At 43.8% G+C, this 20,478-nt stretch overlaps 1 protein-coding gene across 1 annotated transcript; it reads right to left on the bottom strand.

Annotated features, from left to right (window-relative positions):
- Nucleotides 1–4,004: 4,004 nt before the first annotated feature.
- On the bottom strand, nt 4,005–5,029 carry LOC133245382 (olfactory receptor 9S13-like). Its single transcript, XM_061413261.1, has one exon. It carries the CDS (start codon nt 5,027–5,029, stop codon nt 4,079–4,081), a length of 951 nt encoding a protein of 316 aa, XP_061269245.1. The 3' UTR covers nt 4,005–4,078.
- Nucleotides 5,030–20,478: the final 15,449 nt, after the last annotated feature.

Genomic DNA, 20,478 nt, shown 5'->3' with positions numbered 1-20,478 from the left:
CATGCCAGGCCTCCCTGTCCATCACCAACTCCCAGAGTTCACTCAGACTCACGTCCATCGAGTCAGTGATGCCATCCAGCCATCTCATCCCCTGTCGTCCCCTTCTCCTCTTGTCCCCAATCCCTCCCAGCATCAGAGTCTTTTCCAATGAGTTAACTCTTCACATGAGGTGGCCAAAGTACTGGAGTTTCAGCTTTAGCATCATTCCTTCCAAAGAAATCCCAGGGCTGATATCCTTCAGAATAGACTGGTTGGATGTCTTTGCAGTCCAAGGGACTCTCAATAGAGTGGCTAAACTCTACACTTAAAATTAGTTACAACAAAAGATTACTTTTAGACACAAACACGATAAAGTTGTTAAGCTTTGTTAAAAGTTAATGCAGAATCAGACTTAAAAATGTAATATGATCTTGAATGTAAGGTGTTTATTTTACATTAATACAACTAGAGCTATGCCAATTATACTTTGGAGTTCAATGATGAGTTAACAGTAAACTCAAGTTGTAATCAGCCAGTAGATATGAAATGAGAATGAACTATGTTACAGCAATCTGCAAAGTATAGAATGGGTTTCAGTTCGGTTTAGATCAGCTCAGTTGCTCAGTCGTGTCTGACTCTTTGTAACCCCATGAATTGCAGCATGCCAGTCCTTCCTGTCCATCACCAACTCCCAGAATTTACTCAAACTCATGTTCATCGACTCAGTGATGCCATCCAGCCATCTCATCCTCTGTCGTCCCCTTCTCCTCCTGACTTCAATCTTTCCCAGCATCAGGGTCTTTTCCAATGAGTCAACTCTTCTCATGAGGTAGCCAAAGCACTGAAGTTTCAGCTTTAGCATCAGTCCTTCAAATGAACACCCAGGACTGATCTCCTTTAGAATGGACTGGTTGGATTTCCTTTCTGTCCAAGGGACTCTCAAGAGTCTTCTCCAACACCACAGTTCAAAAGCATCAATTCTATGGTGCTCAGCTTTCGTCACAGTCCAAATCTCACATCCATACATGACTACTAGAAAAGCCATAGCCTTGACTAGACAGACCTTTGTTAGCAAAGTAATGTCTCTGCTTTTCAATATGCTATCTAGGTTGGTCATAACTTTCCTTCCAAGGCGTAAGCATCTTCTAATTTCATGGCTGCAATCACCATCTGCAGTGATTTTGAAGCCCCCCAAAATAAAGTCTGACACTGTTTCCACTGTTTCTCCATCTATTTCCCATGAAGTGATGGGACCAGATGCCATGATCTTCGTTTTCTGAATGTTGAGCTTTAAGCCAACTTTTTCACTCTCCACTTTCACTTTCATCAAGAGGCTTTTTAGTTCCTCTTCACTTTCTGCCATAAGGATAGTGTCATGTGCATATCTGAGTTTGTTGGTATTTCTCCTGGAAATCTTGATTCCTGTTTGGGCTTCTTCCAGCCCAGCATTTCTCATGATGTACTTTGCCTTTAAGTTAAATAAGCAGAGTGACAATATACAGCCTTGACATACTCCTTTTCCTATTTGGAACCAGTCTTTTGGTCCATGTCCAGTCCTAACTATTGCTTCCTGACCTGCATATAGGTTTCTCAAGAGGCAGGTCAGGTGGTCTGGTTTGCCCATCTCTTTCAGAATTTTCCACAGATTATTGTGATCCACACAGTCAAAGGCTTTGGCATAGTCAATAAAGCAGAAATAGATGTTTTTCTGGAACTCTCTTTTTTCTCGATGATCCAGCGGATGTTGGCAATTTGATCTCTGGTTCCTCTGCCTTTTCTAAAACGAGCTTGAACATCTGGAAGTTCATGGTTCACATATGGCGGAAGCCTGGCTTGGAGAATTTTGAGCATTACTTTACTAGCACATGAGATGAGTGCAATTATGCAGTAGTTTGAGCATTCTTTGGCATTGCCTTTCTTTGGGATGAAGTGAAAACTGAACTTTTCCAGTCCTGTGGCCCCTGCAGACTTTTCCAAATTTGCTGGCAAACCACTTTTAGCATTGTGCAGCTATCTTCACTATAGTCTGATACGTAGGTTAACACAGACATAAAGATAATCTGTAGCGTCTTAAAATAATTTTTTTCCAGACTTTTGGAGAATTTCTACTCCATGCAATATTGGATCAGCTTTCACAACTTATTCCAAAGTCATAATTAATGTTTTTCTACTAAGAACACCTGATTTCTTTAATACCATTAGGTATGAAATAATGATGATAAATCTCCACTTGTATAGGAAAACAAAGACTGTGTTTTTCCATTTCCTTTAGAAATGTTAACTGAAATAGTAGACAACCGAAGTTTTGTCTTGTGAAAAGACATGTGAAAGTGAAAGTCGCTCAGTCATGTCAGACTCTTTGTAATTCCATGGACTATACAGGCCATGGAATTCTCCAGGCCAGAATACTGGAATGGGTAACCTTTCCTTTCTCCAGGGAATCTTTCCAACCCAGGGATCGAACCCAGGTCTCCTGCATTGCAGGTGGATCAATGACTAAAAATGAAATGAGAAAATACAACAAGGGATGGAGGAAGAGCGAGCTGGGAGTGGGGGAAGTGGGAGAAAGGAAGGAGGGGTAAGTGGAGGGAAAGAGAGGTGGTTGTGGAGGGAAGGGGAAAGGAATGAAAGAAAGAAGGAAAAGCAGAGAAAGGAGGAAGAGGTCAGGAGGAAACAGAGTAGAGAAAAAGAGAGGAAGAAGGGAGCATGGGAAACAACATTCTTACAGCTCGAGAAGAAAAGGAGTGTCCCTAATAGCTGAAAACTAGAGAACTCCTCAAAGAAACAGGTGTTACATCGAGGGAATACAGTAAACTGGCAGAGATAGAAATAGTTTTACAGAAAGTCCAGAAATGAGAAGGAACAGGAACAAGTGAGTGAAGACCTTGGAGTGTGTTTCAGTTGACTATTGTGAGCAGAAATCTTCTCACTGGGCTATTAGCCCCTCCTCATGTCTCCTGAGCAAAGAAGCAAGAAGATTGAGTCTGTGATCAGAGACACAGGGCACGTCCCCCTGCCCCTACAGGGTACAGACCACCCTTCTTCCAGAGGACAACTTCCTGGGAGTGACCATGGGAGTGGATGACTCTACCAAAGGGAGACCAGTTAAGGAGGCTGCTGGGCTCTGCATCCAGGCCGTGTCTTAGGTCCACAGAGAATGAGGATGGAGCTCTGAATGGGCAGGTTAAGCCTGAGGGGCCAGGCTCCCAGGGAGTGTGGGACAGAGAGCAGGGAGCTGTGTTCACCAGCAAGAAAGGACACCTTCTTTCTCTACCATCTGCTCTCTGCTTCAGCCACCAGGACCTCCATCCTTACTCAGAGGTGTCTGTGCTAACAAGGTCCCATTTCTTAGGGTCATAAGTAGTCAGAAGAGTGTCACCTGTCAGGTTGGATGGTGAACTTTGGGTGTCAGGCATCCATGTTGTCTCCCTGGGGCTCCCAGCTGCTGTCTGAGGGGAGAAACCCAGGACAGGGAGCACTAGGAGTGTCTGAAGCAGGAGCGCAGGTGCTCCCTGCTGCCTTGTTGGGTGGTGGCTTCAGTGAACAGAAGGGTGAAGAGGAGGAACAGCCCTGCTGCAGGACTGAGGGGAAGCACGGTCTTCCTAACTGCCCTAATTGGCTGTGGGAATGCCCAGGCTATCACCAAGGCTGAGTGTCCTAAGGCCCCCCTGCTAGGTGGTCCAGGGGAGACAGCTGAACACTTACTTACATTAGGTTCAGCAACAACTTGAAGGGAGAAGCCTCAAAATCTGTCTAGTCTAAGTATTTTCCCTGGAGGATATTGAACTTGGGACATACAGACTGCTCAGAGATTCTCTGTTCATGATGCTGCCCACCGTGTTACCCAGAGTTCAAGATTATGGCCTTGCTCCATCCTTGCACTGTTACTTTTCTGCTGGCTAAACAGCTTGGTTCTTTATTGCATCTCATCCATGCAATGTATGCTCCATGAAGTACTCCTATGAAGGGCTGAATGAAAGTTTAGATGAAAGAAATGAGTTGGATGAATGAGGAATGAATACCTCAAACCAAAGCCTGTACCTCTCCCAGAGCCCTCTTGTCCTGTCTTGGAACAACCAGTCTCTCTGGTCACTCTCCTTCATGTGGCTGTGTGTTTCTGCCTCAGTCTCCTCAGGGCATCCTTGACCTCCTTGTTTCTCAGACTGTAAATGAGGGGGTTTAGCATCGGGATGACCAAGGTGTAGAAGACAGAGACCACCTTGCCCTGCTCCATGGACTCCACAGCTCCCGGCTGGGCATACATGACAAAAAGGGTCCCATAAAAGAGGGACACGGCTGTCATGTGGGAGCCACAGGTGGAGAAGAGCTTGTGTCTCCCTCCTCCTGAGCACATCCTCAGGATGGTCACTGTGATGTAGCCATAGGAGGTGAGGACCACGAGTGTGGTGCCCACAATGATGAGGCCACAAATGCTAAACAAGACCAGCTCATTGACGGTAGTGTCAGCACAAGCAAGCTTGAGCAATGGAGGGACATCACACAGGAAGTGGTCAATGTGGTTGGAGCTGCAGAATGGAAGGCTGAATGTGAAGCTGGTCTGCAGGATGGAGTTGAGGCAGCCACCACAGTAGCAGCTCAGCATCAGGCGGGCACAGACCAAGGGGCACATGGAGATGGGGTAGCGCAGGGGGCTGCAGATGGCCATGAAGCGGTCATAGGCCATCACGGCCAAGAGGAATCCCTCAGTGGTGAGGAGCAGGGAGATGAAGAAGAACTGGGTGGCACATCCCCCTAAGGTGATGACCTTGGAGGAGGAAAGGAGGTCAGTGAGGGCCTTGGGGTAGATGACAGATGAGTAGCACAAGTCCAGAAAGGAGAGGTTCTTGAGGAAGAAGTACATTGGGGAGTGCAGACGGGCATCCAGCATGATGACCACGATCATGGTGAGGTTCCCCAGGACGTCTACCAAGTACAGAACAAGGAACAGAGCAAACAGCAGGGCCTGGGTCTGTGGGCCACCCCCAAATCCATCCAGCACAAACTCCTGCAGAGGCATCACTGAGAGGTTTCCATTTCTGTGGGGTGACATGATCCTGACCATGACACGGTGCAGAGAGCAGAGAGCAGGTGGGAGGCAGGGAGAGGGAGCAGGTCAATGTCACATGATCGTCCTGCCTTGGAGATCAAGGACATTGCACCACCTCACTGCACAGTGACCAAGAGACCACCAGCTGCCCATTTGTGCTTCCAGATGAGTATGGACTGACCTGAAAAGGGAACATTTCCTCTGATTCATTAATGCATAAATATGGAAGTTTATTCTCTCTGGGTTACTCTGGGCTGCTGTTATGGGGTGTGTAGTGGCTGCCAGGAGCTTTAGAGGCTGAAAACTTGAAGTGTGAGGAGTGTTGTAACCTCCTCTGTCTCTTCTCAATAAATGCTTTCCATCTCCATAGGGATGTTCCTGAGCTCTGTAATTTCCACTCCTCACTCAAGTATCTAATCCTGCACTTTCCTGTCTTATTAATTCATTCACTAATTTTATAAATATTTATTGAACACCTCATGCCAGCCTGGTGGTGTATTGTTGATGATTGTACCTCCAGGCCAGGCTGGGACCAGAGCAGGAACCAGCACCAACCAGGAAATTTTCTCTCAGTCTGTCCTGAAGACCATGAGCCCCATGTAGCATCAATATGTGAACCTGGACCACAGCTTCATTCTGTCTGCAGAGCACTGTGCATCCTTGAGGATCTCAGGGGGCTCTTATTTGAGCGGGCAGGGTCCACTCAAATGTGAATTTGGATATGGGCACTGAGGCTGGACAGGGTGCTGCCCTACACATGTTGGCCACCAGCCCTATGCACCGAGGCCTGTCCTGCACACACACACACACACACACACACACACACACACACACACCCTGTCTGCCCATCCAGGTCCTCATCTCATAATAATCTCAAAGTGACCCACCTTCACCCACTATCCCCAGATTTGGTGACCTTGCTGTTATATCCCTGGGGGTTCCCAGCTTTATTTATTTGGCTGTTTCCTGGGACAATTCATACACCTTAGGGGCCTTGAGTCATCACCGCAGTGACCCCTCGCATACCTGTGGAGCACATGACCAGTGCTTGGCATTTTCACCTGGGAAGCCAAGCTTCCAAACTTGTTTTGAAAAACTGAACAAACACATTCTTCTGGCTTGTTAAGATGGCCAAGTGAGGCTACTGCAGTTTCTTTAGTAAACCTGCCTCTGAGTTGAGCCTAACAAATACCTCCAGGGTGGAGCAGAGAAACCCAGTGTTGCTATTGAGGATCTATTGAATATTTGTAGTGACTGTGTCCTGAATCCTTTCCTTGCAAACTCTCATCACTCAAGTGTGATCTGAGCTCCTTCAGCACCAGCAGTGCCTGATGCTTGTTAGGCTCAGGATCTCAGGCCATTGACTTAAAATCCACCTTTGTACGAGGACCCCTGATTATTTCCACTCCTGTTAAACTCAGACCTGCTGCCCTTACTGATTCTGCCCAGGGCAGTGGGGAGTGGGGGACCATGTTGTCCAGGATCCAGGCTCCCAGGACTCACCTGTCAGTGATGCTGACCACGCCCTGCTGAGTGATGACCACACCACTCCTGTGATGTCAGGAGGGGCATGGCTCACGCAGGACCCTGTGCTCCTGCAGAGGACAGGACTCCTCACCAGGTCTGTGCTGCTGCTGCTGATGTGGTGTTGAGGGCCCCCTCCCTTGTCCACCTCTGGCTTTCTGTGCAGGGAAGTGAGAGGGAGGAGGGGACACAGGGGGAAGCAGGCTCTGGCTGCAGGAACTCCTGGGTCTTGATAGAAGCAGAGCAGGGGATGGACTCAGTCACCTGACTCTCCACATTATCTGCCATCTGGGCAATATGTCAGGTTCCTGTACCTGAGGGTCACTCTGCTCAGAAGATGCTATTTGCAGGTCTGGGACTTGAGGCCTCGAATGGCCAATTAGGTGAGACCTGGGCTTCTGAGTACACTGGGACTCACAACCCCCTGGGTCCCAGGAGCTGCAATCCTGTGGCCAATCATCCTTTGTACAAGGGAGGCAAGAAGACCATTAGGGAGCCCTGAGTGTGGTTGGGGCAAACAGTAGAGAAATGCAGACAACTTATACGGACACTATGGACGTCCTTGGAAAGGTCTCCCTGGGCAGCAGGTGGGACCTCCTGGCCCACAGCCCTTTCTCCTCCTCTGCTCCATCCTCATCTGTGGTTGTGAAGAAAAGTGACAGGTGGGGAGTCTGACCCAGGGCAACAGCATAGCCCTTTCTATGACACCTATTACCATTATGATCCTTTTTATGCTAAAACTGTCCTGTTTTTGGCTATTTGGATTCTCTTCAAGGCAGCCCCACAGTCACTGAATATAGCTTAAATATATCACTTCCATTGAAACAAAATATTTTAATCTCAGTTGGAAAACCAAAACAAAATTATAAACATGATATGTATTTAATGTTTAATTTAATATAGAAAATTTGAAATGGAAATGCTGGATAAAATTGTATCATATACATTTTAAGATAAACAAGGCTCACATGCCTTAATAATTATTAGACAAATTAGACTTCTGGGAAAAAGTTTATTTGTAAAGGGACATGTCATAATGAAAATGTTTTATCCACCTGGATCATAGGAAAATTTAAATGTGTATACAACTAACAGAGACTTAAAATATAGGAAGTAAAACCCGACAGAATTAAAAAGAAATAATCCCACTTCTGGGCATACACACCAAGGAAACCAGAATTAAAAGTGACACATGTACCCCCAATGTTCATCAGAGCACTGTTTACAATATCTAGGACATGGAAGCAACCTAGATGTCCATTGGCAGATGAATGAATAAGAAAGCTGTGGTACATATACATAATGGAATATTACCCAGCTATTAAAAACAATGCTTTTGAATAAGTTCTAATGAGGTGGATGAAACTGGAGCCTATTATACAGAGTGAAGTAAGTCAGAAAGAAAAACACCAATACAGTATATTAACACATATATATGGAATTTAGAAAGATGGTAATGATGACCCTATATGCGATACAGCAAAAGAGACACAGATGTAAAGAACCAACTTTTGGATTCAATGGGAAAAGGCGAAAGTGGGATGATTTGAGAGAATAGCATTGAATCTTGTATATTATCATATGTGAAATAGATCACCAGTCCAGGTTCGATACATGAGACAGTGCTCAGGGCTGGTGCACTGGGATGACCCTGAGGAATGGGATGGGAAGGGAGGTGGGAGGGGGTTCAGGATAGGGAATACATGTACACCCATGGCTGATTCATGTCAATGTATGGCAAAAATCACTACAATATTGTAAAGTAATCAGCCTTCAATTAAAATAAATAAATTTAAAAAAAAAAGAAAAAGAATGGCAATGCACTTCAGTATTCTTGCCTGGAAAATTTCATGGACAGAGGAGCCCGGTGGGCACATTCCAAGGGTTTTCAAAGAGTCAGACACAACTGAGTGATTAAGATACATACATATTCAAATTATGGGTGATATAGTGATGTTTTACCATATCTCTAAATAATAATGCAAGAGAAAAATTGTAGTCATCTTACAATTGAATATACCTATCAACCACATTGATTCTACTTGACATAGAGAGAACAATACATTCAGCAACTGCAGAGTAAATTACCTTTAGCACATGGAACAGGATTCTAGTAGGCTCCATAGTGACCCCCTCACCTCAATAAATGTCTGCCTGAAAATGCAAAGAGTGATCTTAATTGGAAATAAGATCTTTCAAAATAAATTAGTTAGGATGAGGTCACCCTAGATTAGGTGGGCCCTAAATGCATTCATAGGTGTTCTTCAGAGAAGAAGAGATGAAACAGAGACACAAGACACAAGGAAGAAGGGCAAGTAAAAGCTGGGCACAGGTTGGAGTGATGCATCAGTAGGGCCAGGGAAGGAGTGCCAAGGATGGCAGAGGCTGCAGAAGCCTGGAAAAGTCATGGAAAAGTGTTTGCCCAAATTTTCAAACCAGCAGGCCCTGGAGACAACTTAATTTTGGACATCTTTCCTCTAGACCTTCAAGAGAGCAAATTCCTGTTGTGAAAATCACCATGTGTTAATTAGTTCTGGCAGCCCTGGTCACTGACACAGAAGAGCAGTGAGGCAGTCTGCTTTCACCTGGCAAGGTCAGCAATACACCTTCATTGTCCTGTCTCAGAGCTATGTCCCCTCTCCAGCTCTATGTCAGAATGTACTCTGCAGAGATATTGATCCCCTTTTCCAAATCGTCCATATTCTAGGTCACTTATTTCAATTGTTTTAAACATGATCACACATCACAATTTACTTGTAGAATCTTCTTTACAGAGATGTTTAGGTTACTTCCTTTTTTATTTTTTCAGTAAAGCATATTATGCAATGGACATTTTTGTCCTCCCTAAGGTTTGATGTGTTCAGTTCAGTTCAATTCAGTTGCCAGTTGTGTCTGACTCTTTGCGACCCCATGAATCGCAGCATGCCAGGCCTCCCTGTCCATCACCAACTCCCGGAGTCTACTCAAACTCATGTCCATCGAGTCAGTGATGCCATCCAGCCATCTCATCCTCTGTCGTCCCCTTCTCCTCCTGCCCCCAATACCTCCCAGCATCAGGGTCTTTTCCAATGAGTCAACTCTTGGCATGAGGTGTCCAAAGTATTGGAGTTTCAGCTTTAGCATCATTCCTTCCAAAGAACACCCAGGACTGATCTCCTTTAGGATGAACTGGTTGGACCTCCTTGCAGTCCAAGGGACTCTCAAGAGTCTTCTCCAACACCACAGTTCAAAAGCATCAATTCTTTGGGACTCAGCTTTCTGCACAGTCCAACTCTCACATCCATACATGACCACTGGAAAAATCATAGCCTTGACTAGTCGGACCTTTGTCAGCAAAGTAATGTCTCTGCTTTTTAATATGTTGTCTAGGTTGGTCATAGCTTTCCTTCCAAGGATAAGTGTCTTTTAATTTCATGGCTACAGTCACCATCTGCAGTGATTTTGGAGCCCCCCCCCCCCAAAAGAAGTCTGACACTGTTTCCACTGTTTCCCCATCTATTTCCCATGAAGTGATGGGACCAGATGCCATGATCTTTGTTTTCTGAATGTTGAGCTTTAAGCCAACGTTTTCACTCTCCTCTATCACTTTCATGGCTTTTTAGTTCCTCTTCACTTTCTCCCATAAGGATGGTGTCATCTGCATATCTGAGGTTTTGATATTTCTCCCGGAAATCTTGATTCCAGCTTGTGCTTCTTCCAGCCCAGCATTTCTCATAATGTACTTTGTATATAAGTTAAATGAGCAGGGTGACAGTATACAGCCTCAACATACTCCACATGTCTCATGGCCAAATGAACAAATATAAATACAACAGAAGCAATATTGTAATAAATTCAGTAAAGAGTTTACAAAAAGCTGGATCTTGAGTATTGGCCTTATTGGTTGAGGTGAAGTATGAAGGAAAAAAGCTAAGGATTTAACTTTTCTTTGAAATAATCACCCATAAAGGCACAATGAATATTTATCCATCAATAATCTTTTATATACTAGCCATTGCCTAAGGTGTGTTATTGCGCACAGTAGCTCTGGTGAGCCTGGCCATGTGAATATGCTTTAATTGCAGTGTAGTCGACTGTAATGCTGGGTTAGTTTCTGGTGCACTGCCTAGTGATGTGACAGTTATATTCCCTGGTGGCTCAGATGGTGAAGAATCTGCCTGCAGTGCAGGAGACCTGGGTTCAATTCCTGGGTTGGGAAGATTCCCTGGAGAAGGGCACGGCAGCCCACTCCGTTATTCTTGCCTGGAGTTCCCCATGGACAGAGGAGGCTGGCTGGCTACAGTCCATGGGGTCACAAAGAGTCGGACATGACTGAGTGACTATGCACACACAGCACATACATTATGAAATGACCATCTCAATAAATCTAATAACCATCTGTTCCCATGTAAGTTTTTATATTAATAATACAATGACTAAGAATACATATTCTTTATGCTGTAAATCATATCCCCAGATTTCTTTTTTAATTTATTACAGAGTTTATGCCTGTATACTCCCTTTATCAATTTGGCCCCTCAATGCCTTCCCTTCTGGCAACCACCATTTCTTCTATGTATGAATCTGATTCTGATTTATTATTTTTTTTTATTTAAAAAAAAGCCACATATATGTGAGGTCATATGGTATTTCTTTTTCCTAAATGACTTCTTTCACAAAGGATAAAACCATCTAAATCCATCCATTTATCACAAAAAGCAGGAAAGGATTTCATTACTTTATAGTTGATTAATACTCCAGTGTTTGTGTGTCTATTCAACTATGTGTCACATATTTGTTTATTCTTCTTTTGAGGGACACTTAGATTGTTTCCTTATGTTGACTATTGTATAGAATGCTGCAGAAAAAGAATCAATGTGTGTATGTATTTTCAAAAGAGTGTTTTTGTTTTCTTCAGGGAAATACGCAGAAGGGGAATTGCTAGATGTCATAGACGTCCTATTTTCAGTTTTGGTAAGTGGGGGAGCATGCCATATTGTTCTCCACAGTGGCCACAGCAAATTTAAATTCCAGCAATGGTGACTGAGAGTTCCTTTTCTCTACATTATCAATACTCACTATTTTTCACTTTTTATGATAATCATTCAAATAGGTGTGAAGTGATATCTCAATTTGCTGTTGATTTGCATTGCCCTGAGGATGAGTGGTGTTGAGAGTCTTTTCAACTGCATGTTAGCCATGGTATGTCTCCTCTGATAAAGGTTTATTTAGGTACTCAGCCAATTTTTAATTGGGTGGTTTGTTTTTTGGTTTTTGGAATTTTTATTTTATTAAACTATAGTTGATTTACAATGTTTGCTAGTTTCAAAAGCACAACAAAGTAATTCAGTTATTTTGTTGTTGTTGTTCAGTCGCTAAGTCATGTTTGACTCTTTGTACCCAATAAACTGTACTACACCAGGTTCCTCTGTTCTCCTCTATCTCAAGAAGTTTGCTCAAATTCATGTCCACTGAGTTGGTGATGCTATTTAACCATCTCATCTTCTTCTGCCCCCTTCTTTAGTCTTCAATCTTCCCAGCATCAGGTTTTTTTTTTTTTTTCCAGTGAATTGTCTCTTCACACCCAGTAGTCAAAGTATTGAACCTTCAGCTTCAGAATCAGTCCTTTCAATGAATATTCCAGGTTGATTTCCTCTGGGATTGAATGGTTTGATTTCCTTGCAGTTCAAGGGACTCTCAGGAGTCTTCTTCAGCACCACAATTCGAAAGCATCACTTCTTTGGTGCTCAACCTTCTTTATGGTCCATCTCTCACATCCATACATGACTACTGGAAAAACCATCAGTTCAGTTCAGTCGCTCAGTCGTGTCTGACTCTTTGCGACCCCATGAATCACAGCACGCCAGGCCTCCCTGTCCATCACCAACTCCTGGAGTTCACTCAGAATCAAATCCATCGAGTCAGTGATGCCATCCACCAATCTCATCCTCTATAGTTCCCTTCTCCTCCTGCCCCCAATCCCTGCCAGCATGAGAGTCTTTCCCAAAGATGTTGGGGGCCAGAGTGAGGTACTCCGCCCGTGACAAAGGTCATGAGGAAGGAGGCTCGACATATGCAAAGGCGGGATCGAGCCTCAGGAGTCCCCCTGGAACTCCTCGAGCATCTACCCTCACAACCAGAGCCTGCCTACTTTACTACTTTGTGCTCACCTACACCTCTGACTTTACGGGGGGCTGTCCCCCACCACCTCTTTCGGAGAAGGAGTTAACTTAGAGCTCCAGTTAATAATAATTCCTGGGCGTGATAAGAGTGTTTTAACCTACAAACTCCTCTGAAGGTTCTCTAGCCTGCCTGACAGGCTTGTCTGGCCACATGTGATTGCTCACAGCCTCCCAACCGTGAGAGGCACGAGATGCTTTAAATCTTCTAAAAACAGGTTCCTTAGAAAAGTTAGAAAACTATTAGTATAAGTATAATGGGCTGATTAGAAACTGTATTGGTGAAGGGTTTTTCATTTGTTGAGCCAATGTTTGTTGCTAAGTCTCCACATCCCCTGCCCTTACACACATTAATGAATATATAGAAGAAATAAGGATTAACCTTTGATATTAATCACGTTAGACCTTAGGCTAAGTAAATTCTTTCCTTAACTAAAACCCACTACACCCTCACCCTATAGGAATGTAACTTTATTTGGGTGGCGTCTGTTTTAAGAATAATCACCCTTGGAGAAAAAAGTGTTCTGGTTGACTGACCACTGTCACAAGGAGAGGGTCATAAATTGTCAGCAGGCCCCCTGGCCAGAAGATGATGTAACACCCCTAAGACCTCTGTATACATTTGTATGAAGCACCTGACTTTGATAAAAGTCAGGACTGCTGACCCCGCGTGACTTTTGCATAACATCTCAGTGTATAAAAGTAGACCATGGAAAAGAAAGAGTTGGGATCAGTTTCTCGAAATACTGGTCTCCCCATGTCGCTCTCTCTCTCACTCTGGTTGAGTCTCCATCTGGAGCGTGGAACCCACCATGCTTACTAATTATGCCTGGGCTTCTAAGATCCGACCGGGGAGGCCTCAGTGTCTCCTCTCCTTCGGGAGAATGGAAGGACGCCTGCGGCCTACGTAAGTGGTGCAAACTTCTTGTCTTGAAGTTTTATTGGTCTCCCGCGTAAACCAAGCTACTCAGCCTCTTTTCTCCACTGAATTTTCCTACTGAGCTATCCTTATTCTATTACTCTTTATATCCTTAATTAACGTTTAATTAAGCAGTTGTTTCCTGATCTTCGCCTACGCCGTCTCTCCTTCGAATACCCTGGATCAGCCGGGGCTGATCCCCGGCACAAAGAGTCAACACTTCGCATGAGGTGGCCAAAGTATTGGAGTTTCAGCTTTAGCGTCATTCCTTCCAAAGAAATCCCAGGGCTGATCTCCTTCAGAATGGACTGGTTGGATCTCCTTGCAGTCCAAGGGACTCTCAAGAGTCTTCTCCAAAACCACAGTTCAAAACCATCAATTCTTTGGCGCTCAGCCTTCTTCACAGTCCAACTCTCACATCCATACATGACCACAGGAAAAACCATAGCCTTGACTAGACGGACCTTTGTTGGCAAATTTATGTCTCTGCTTTTGAATATGCTGTCTAGGTTGGTCATAACTTTCCTACCAAGGAGTAAGCGTCTTTTAATTTCATGGCTCCACTCACCATCTGCAGTGATTTTGGAGCCCCCCAAAATAAAGTCTGACACTGTTTCCACTGTTTCCCCATCTATTTCCCATGAAGTGATGGGACCGGATGCCATGATCTTTGTTTTCTGAATGTTGAGCTTTAAGCCAACTTTTTCACTCTCCTCTTTCACTTTCATCAAGAGACTTTTTAGTTCCTCTTCACTTTCTGCCATAAAGGTGGTGTCATCTGCATATCTGAGGTTATTGGTATTTCTCCCGGCAATCTTGATTCCAGCTTCTGTTTCTTCCAGTCCAGCGTTTCTCATGATGTACTCTGCATAGAAGTTAAATAAGCAGGGTGATGATATACAGCCTTGATGTACTCCTTTTCCTTTTTGGAACTAGTCTGTTGTTCCATGTCCAGTTCTAACTGTTGCTTCCTGACCTGCATACAGATTTCTCAAGGGGCAGGTCAGGTGGTCTGGTATTCCCATCTCTTTCAGAATTTTCCACAGTTTATTGTGATCCACACTATGCCAAAAGGCTTTGGCATAGTCAATAAAGCAGAAATAGATGTTTTTCTGGAACTCTCTTGCTTTTTCCATGATCCAGTGGATGTTGGCAATTTGATCTCTGGTTCCTCTGCCTTTTCTAAAACCAGCTTGAACATCAGGAAGTTCACAGTTCACGTATTGCTGAAGCCTGGCTTGGAGAATTTTGAGCATTACTTTACTAGCATGTGAGATAAGTGCAATTGTGCAGTAGTTTGAGCATTCTTTGGCATTGCCTTTCTTTGAAATTGGAATGAAAACTGACCTTTTCCAGTCCTGTGGCCACTGCTGAGTCTTCCAAATTTGCTGGCATATTGAGTGCAGCACTTTCACAGCATCATCTTCAGGATTTGAAATAGCTCAACTGGAATTTCATCACCTCCACTAGCTTCGTAGTGATGCTTTCTAAGGCCCACTTGACTTCACATTCCAGGATGTCTGGCTCTAGATCAGTGATCACACCATTGTGATTATCTGGGTCATGAAGATCTTTTTTGTACAGTTCTTCTGTGTATTCTTGCCACCTCTTCTTAATATCTTCTGCTTCTGTTAGGTCCATACCATTTCTGTCCTTTATCGAGCCCATCTTTGCATGGAATGTTCCCTTGGTATCTCTAATTTTCTTGAAGAGATCTCTATTTTCCCATTCTGTTGTTTTCCTCTATTTCTTTGCATTGATCAGTAAAGAAGGCTTTCTTATGTCTTCTTGCTATTCTTTGGAGCTCTGCATTCAGATGTTTATATCTTTCCTTTTCTCCATTGCTTTTCAGTTCTCTTCTTTTCACAGCTATTTGTAAGGCCTCCCTGGACAGCCATTTTGCTTTTTGCATTTCTTTTCAATGGGATGGTCTTGATCCCTTCCTCCTGTACAACATCACAAACCTCATTCCATAATTCATCAGGCACTCTGTCTATCAGATCTAGGCCCTTAAATCTATTTCTCACTTCCAATGTATAATCATAAGGGATTTGATTTAGGTCATACCTGAATGGTCTAGTGGTTTTCCCTACTTTCTTCAATTTAAGTCTGAATTTGGTAATAAGGAATTCATGATCTGAGCCACAGTCAGCTCCTGGTCTTATTTTTGTTGACTGTATAGAGCTTCTCTATCTTTGGCTGCAAAGAATATAATCAATCTGATTTCGGTGTTGACCATCTGGTGATATCCATGTTTAAGTCTTCTCTTGTGTTGTTGGAAGAGGGTGTTTGCTATGATCAGTGCATTTTCTTGGCAAAACTCTATTAGTCTTTGCCCTGCTTCATTCTGTATTCCAAGGCCAAATTTGCCTGTTACTCCAGGTGTTTCTTGACTTCCTACTTTTGCATTCCAGTCCCCTATAATGAAAAGGACATCTTTTTTGGGTGTTAGTTCTAAAAGTTCTTGTAGGTCTTCATAGAACCGTTCAACTTCAGCTTCTTCTACATTACTGGTTGGGGCATAGACTTGGATTACTGTGATATTGAATGGTTTGCCTTGGAAATGAACAGAGATCATTCTGTCGTTTCTGAGATTGCATCCAAGTACTGCATTTCAGACTCTTTTGTTGACCATGATGGCTACTCCATTTCTTCTGAGGGATTCCTGCCCGCAGTAGTAGATATAATGGTCATCTGAGTTAAATTCACCCATTCCAGTCCATTTTAGTTCACTGATTCCTAGAATGTCAACATTCACTCTTGCCATCTCTTGTTTGACCACTTCCAATTTGCCTTGATTCATGGACCTGACATTCCGGGTTCCTATGCAATATTGCTCTTTACAGCATGGGACCTTGCTTCTATCACCAGTCACATCCACAGCTGGGTATTCTTTTTGCTTTGGCTCCATCCCTTCATTCTCTCTGGAGTTATTTGTCCACTGATCTCCAGTAGAATATTGGGCACCTACTGACCTGGGGAGTTCCTCTTTCAGTCTCCTATCATTTTGCCTTTTCATACTGTTCATGGGGTTTTCAAGGCAAGAATACTGAAGTGGTTTGCCATTCCCTTCTCCAGTGGACCACATTCTTTCAGATCTCTCCATCATGACCCGCCCATCTTGGGTTGCCCCACAGGCATGGCTTAGTTTCATTGAGTTAGACAAGGCTGTGGTCCTAGTGTGATTAGATTGACTAGTTTTCTGTGAGTATGGTTTCAGTGTGTCGGCCCTCTGATGCCCTCTTGCAACACCTACCGTCTTACTTGGGTTTCTCTTACCTTGGGCGTGGGGTATCTCTTCCCGGTTGCTCTAGCAAAGCACTGCTGCTGCTCCTTACCTTGGACAAGGGGTATCTCCTCACCACCACCCTTCCTGACCTTCAACATGGGATAGCTCCTCTAGGCCCTCCTGCGCCTGCACAGCCACTGCTCCTTGGACGTGGGGTTGCTCCTCCAGGCCGCTGCCCCTGGCCTCAGGTGTAGGGGTGTGAGGTAGCTCCTCCCATCTGCCGCCTCTGGTCTCAGGCGTGGGGGCGTGGGGTAGCTCCTCCTGGCCGCCGCCCCTGACCTCGGATTCGGGGTAGATCCTCTTGGCCGCTGCCCCTGACCTCGGTTGTGGGGTACCTCCTCTTGGCCATTCCTGCGCCGTCGCAGCCTGGCACTCTCGGCTTCTGCCCCTGACCTCGGATGTGGGGTAGCTCCTCTCAGTCACGCTTAGTGTGCCAGTCGCTTGGACTATATGGACGATCGTGGGCAAAGTGATGTCTCTATTTTTTAATATGCTGTCTAGGTTTGTCATAGCTTTCCTTCCAAGGAGCAAGCACCTTTGAATTTCATGGCCTCAGTCACTGTCCACAGTGATTTTGGAGCCCCCAAAATAAAATCTGTCCCTGCTTCCAATATTCCCTCTTCTATTTGCCATGAAGTGATGGGATCAGATGCCATATTCTTAGCTTTTGAATGTTGAGCTTTAGGCTAGCCTTTTCACTCTCCTCTTTCACCCTTATCAAGATGTTCTTTACTTCCTCTTCACATTCTGCCATTAGGGTCGTGTCTTCTGCATATCTGAGGTTGTTGATCCCAGCAATCTTGATTCTAGCTTGTTCTTCAACAAGCCTGGCATTTTGCATGATGTACTCCACTGCTACTGCTACTGCTAAGTCACTTCAGTTGTGTCCGACTCTGTGCGACCCCATAGACAGCAGCCCACAAGGCTTCCCTGTCCCTGGGATTCTCCAGGCAACAACACTGGAGTGGGTTGCCATTTCCTTCTCCAATGCATGAAAGTGAAAAGTGAAAGTGAAGTCGCTCAGTCGTGTCTGACTCTTAGCGACCCCATGGACTGCAGCCCACCAGGCTTCTCCATCCATGGGATTTTCCAAGCAAGAGTACTGGAGTAGGGTGCCATTGCCTTCTCCGTATGTACTCCACATAGAAGTTAAATAAGCAGTGTGACAATATACAGCGTTGTACTCCTTCCCCAACTTCAAACCAGTCAGTTGTCTCATGTTCAGTTCTAACTGTTCCTTCTTAATTCACATGCAAGTTTCTCAGGGGGCAGGTAAGTTGATGTGGTACTCTAATCTCTTTAAGAATTCTCCACAGTTTGTTGAGATTCACAATCAAAGTCATTAGCTTAGTCAATGTAGCAGAAGCAGACTTTTTCTGGAATTGCCTTGCTTTCTCCAAGATCCAACAAATGTTGCCAATTTGATCACTGGTTCTTCTGCCTTTTCAAAATCCAGCTTGTATATCTGGAAGTTCTCAGTTCCTGTATTGCTGAAGCCTATTTTGAAGGAATTTGAACATAACCTTACTAGCATGTGAAATGAGTAGTTGTAGAATCATTAAAACGGTCTTTGATATTGCCCTTTGATATTGGGGTTTGGAATGAGAACTGACCTTTTCCAGTCCTGTGGCCACTGCTGAGTTTTTCAGATTTGCTGACTTGTTGAGTGCAGCACTTTAACTGCATCATCTTTCAGAATGTAAAATAGCTCAGCTGGAATTCTATCACCTCCACTAGCATTGTTTGTATAAATGCTTCCTAAGACTCACTTGACTTCACACTCCAAGATGTTCGGCTTTAGGTGAGTGACCACACCAACATGGTTATCTGGGCCATTAAGATCTTTTTGTAGACTTCTGTGTATTCTTGCTGCTTCTTCTTAATCTTCTCTGCTTTTGTTAGGTCCTTACCATTTTTGTCTGTTATTGTGCCCATCCTTGCATGAAATGTTGCCTTGATATCTCATTTTCTTAAAGAGATCTCTAGTCTTTCCCATTCTATTGTTTTCCTCTATTTCTTTGCATAGTTCATTTAAGAAGGCCTTCTTATCTCTCCTTGCTATTCTCGAGACTCTGCATTCAAGTGGGGGTATATCTTTCCCTTTCTCCCTTTCCTTTTGCTTCTCTTCTTTGCTCAACTATTTGCAAAATCTCATTCTTTTTTACATTCTTTTTTGGTTTAGACTATCACGGGCCATTAAGTAGATTTTCCTGTGCTAACTAGTAGATCCTTCTTGCTTATCTCTCTTACACATAGTAGTCTGTGTATGTTAATCCCAAACTCCTGTTTGATCATTTCTCTGCCTTGCACATTTTCTGTTTGGTAATTATAAGTTGTTTTGATATCTGTAAGCATATTTCTGTTTTGCAAATATGTTCAATGGAGTATTGCTCAGCCAGGAAAATAATGAAATAATGCCATTTGCAGCAACATGGATGGACCTAGAGATTATCATCCGACGCAAAGAAAGTCAGACAGAGAAACAAACATTGTATCACTCATATGTGGAATTCCCTTGCCTTTTTTATGATCCAGTATATGTTGGCAGCTTGATCTCTGGTTCCTCTGCCTTTTCTAAATGCAGCTTGTATATCTGGAAGTTCTTGGTTCACATACTGTTGAAGCCTAGCTTGAAGTATTTTGAGCGTAATTTGGCTGGCATATGAAATGAATGCAACTGTATGGCAATTTGAACTATGTTTGGCATTCCTTTTCTTTGCAAATGGAATGGAAACTGACCTTCTCCAGTCCTGTGGCCACTGCTGAGTGTTCCAAATTTGTAGGCATAGTGACTGAAGCACTTTGACAGCATCATCTTTTAGGATTTGCAATAGCTCAGCTGGAATTCCATCACTTCCACTATTTTGTTTGTATTAATGCTTCCTAAGGCCCAGTGGACTTCACAGTTCTGGTTCTAGGTGAGTGACCACATCATCATGGTTAACTGGGTCATTAAGATCCTTTTTGTATAGTTCTTCTGTGTATTCTTGCCACCTCTTCTTAATCTCCTTTACTTCTGTTAGTTCCTTACCTTTATTGTGCCTATCTTTGCTTGAAATGTTCCCGTGGTATCTCCAATTTTCTTAAAGAGACCTGCATTCTATTTTCCCCCTCTATTTCTTTGCATTGCTCATTAAGAAGGCTTTCTTATCTTTCCTTGCTATTCTCTGGAACTCTGCATTCATCTGGGTATATCTTTCCTTTTCTTCTTTGCCTTTTGCTTTTCTTCTTTTCTCAGCTATTTGTAAGGCCTCCTCAGACAATCACTTTGCCTTCTGGAAATTCTTTTTTTGGGGATAATTTTGGTCACCACCTCCTGTACAATGTGACAAACCTCTGTCCATAGTTCTTCAGGCACACAGTCTACCATATCTACCCCTTCGAATCTATTCTAAAAAGCAAGGGAAATCGCAAAAAAGTAAGGGAATTCCCAAAGAGTCTACTTCTGCTTCATTGACTATGCTAAAGCCTTTGACTCTGTTGACCACAACAAACTGTGGAAAATTCTTAAAGTGATGGGAATACCAGACCACTTCACTTGGCTCCTTGGAAATATGTATGC

Source organism: Bos javanicus, chromosome 3 (assembly GCF_032452875.1).
Source record: "Bos javanicus breed banteng chromosome 3, ARS-OSU_banteng_1.0, whole genome shotgun sequence".
NCBI lineage: Eukaryota > Metazoa > Chordata > Mammalia > Artiodactyla > Bovidae > Bos > Bos javanicus.
Note: the sequence above shows the minus strand (reverse complement) of the source record. Positions and strands in the feature narration are given on the sequence as shown.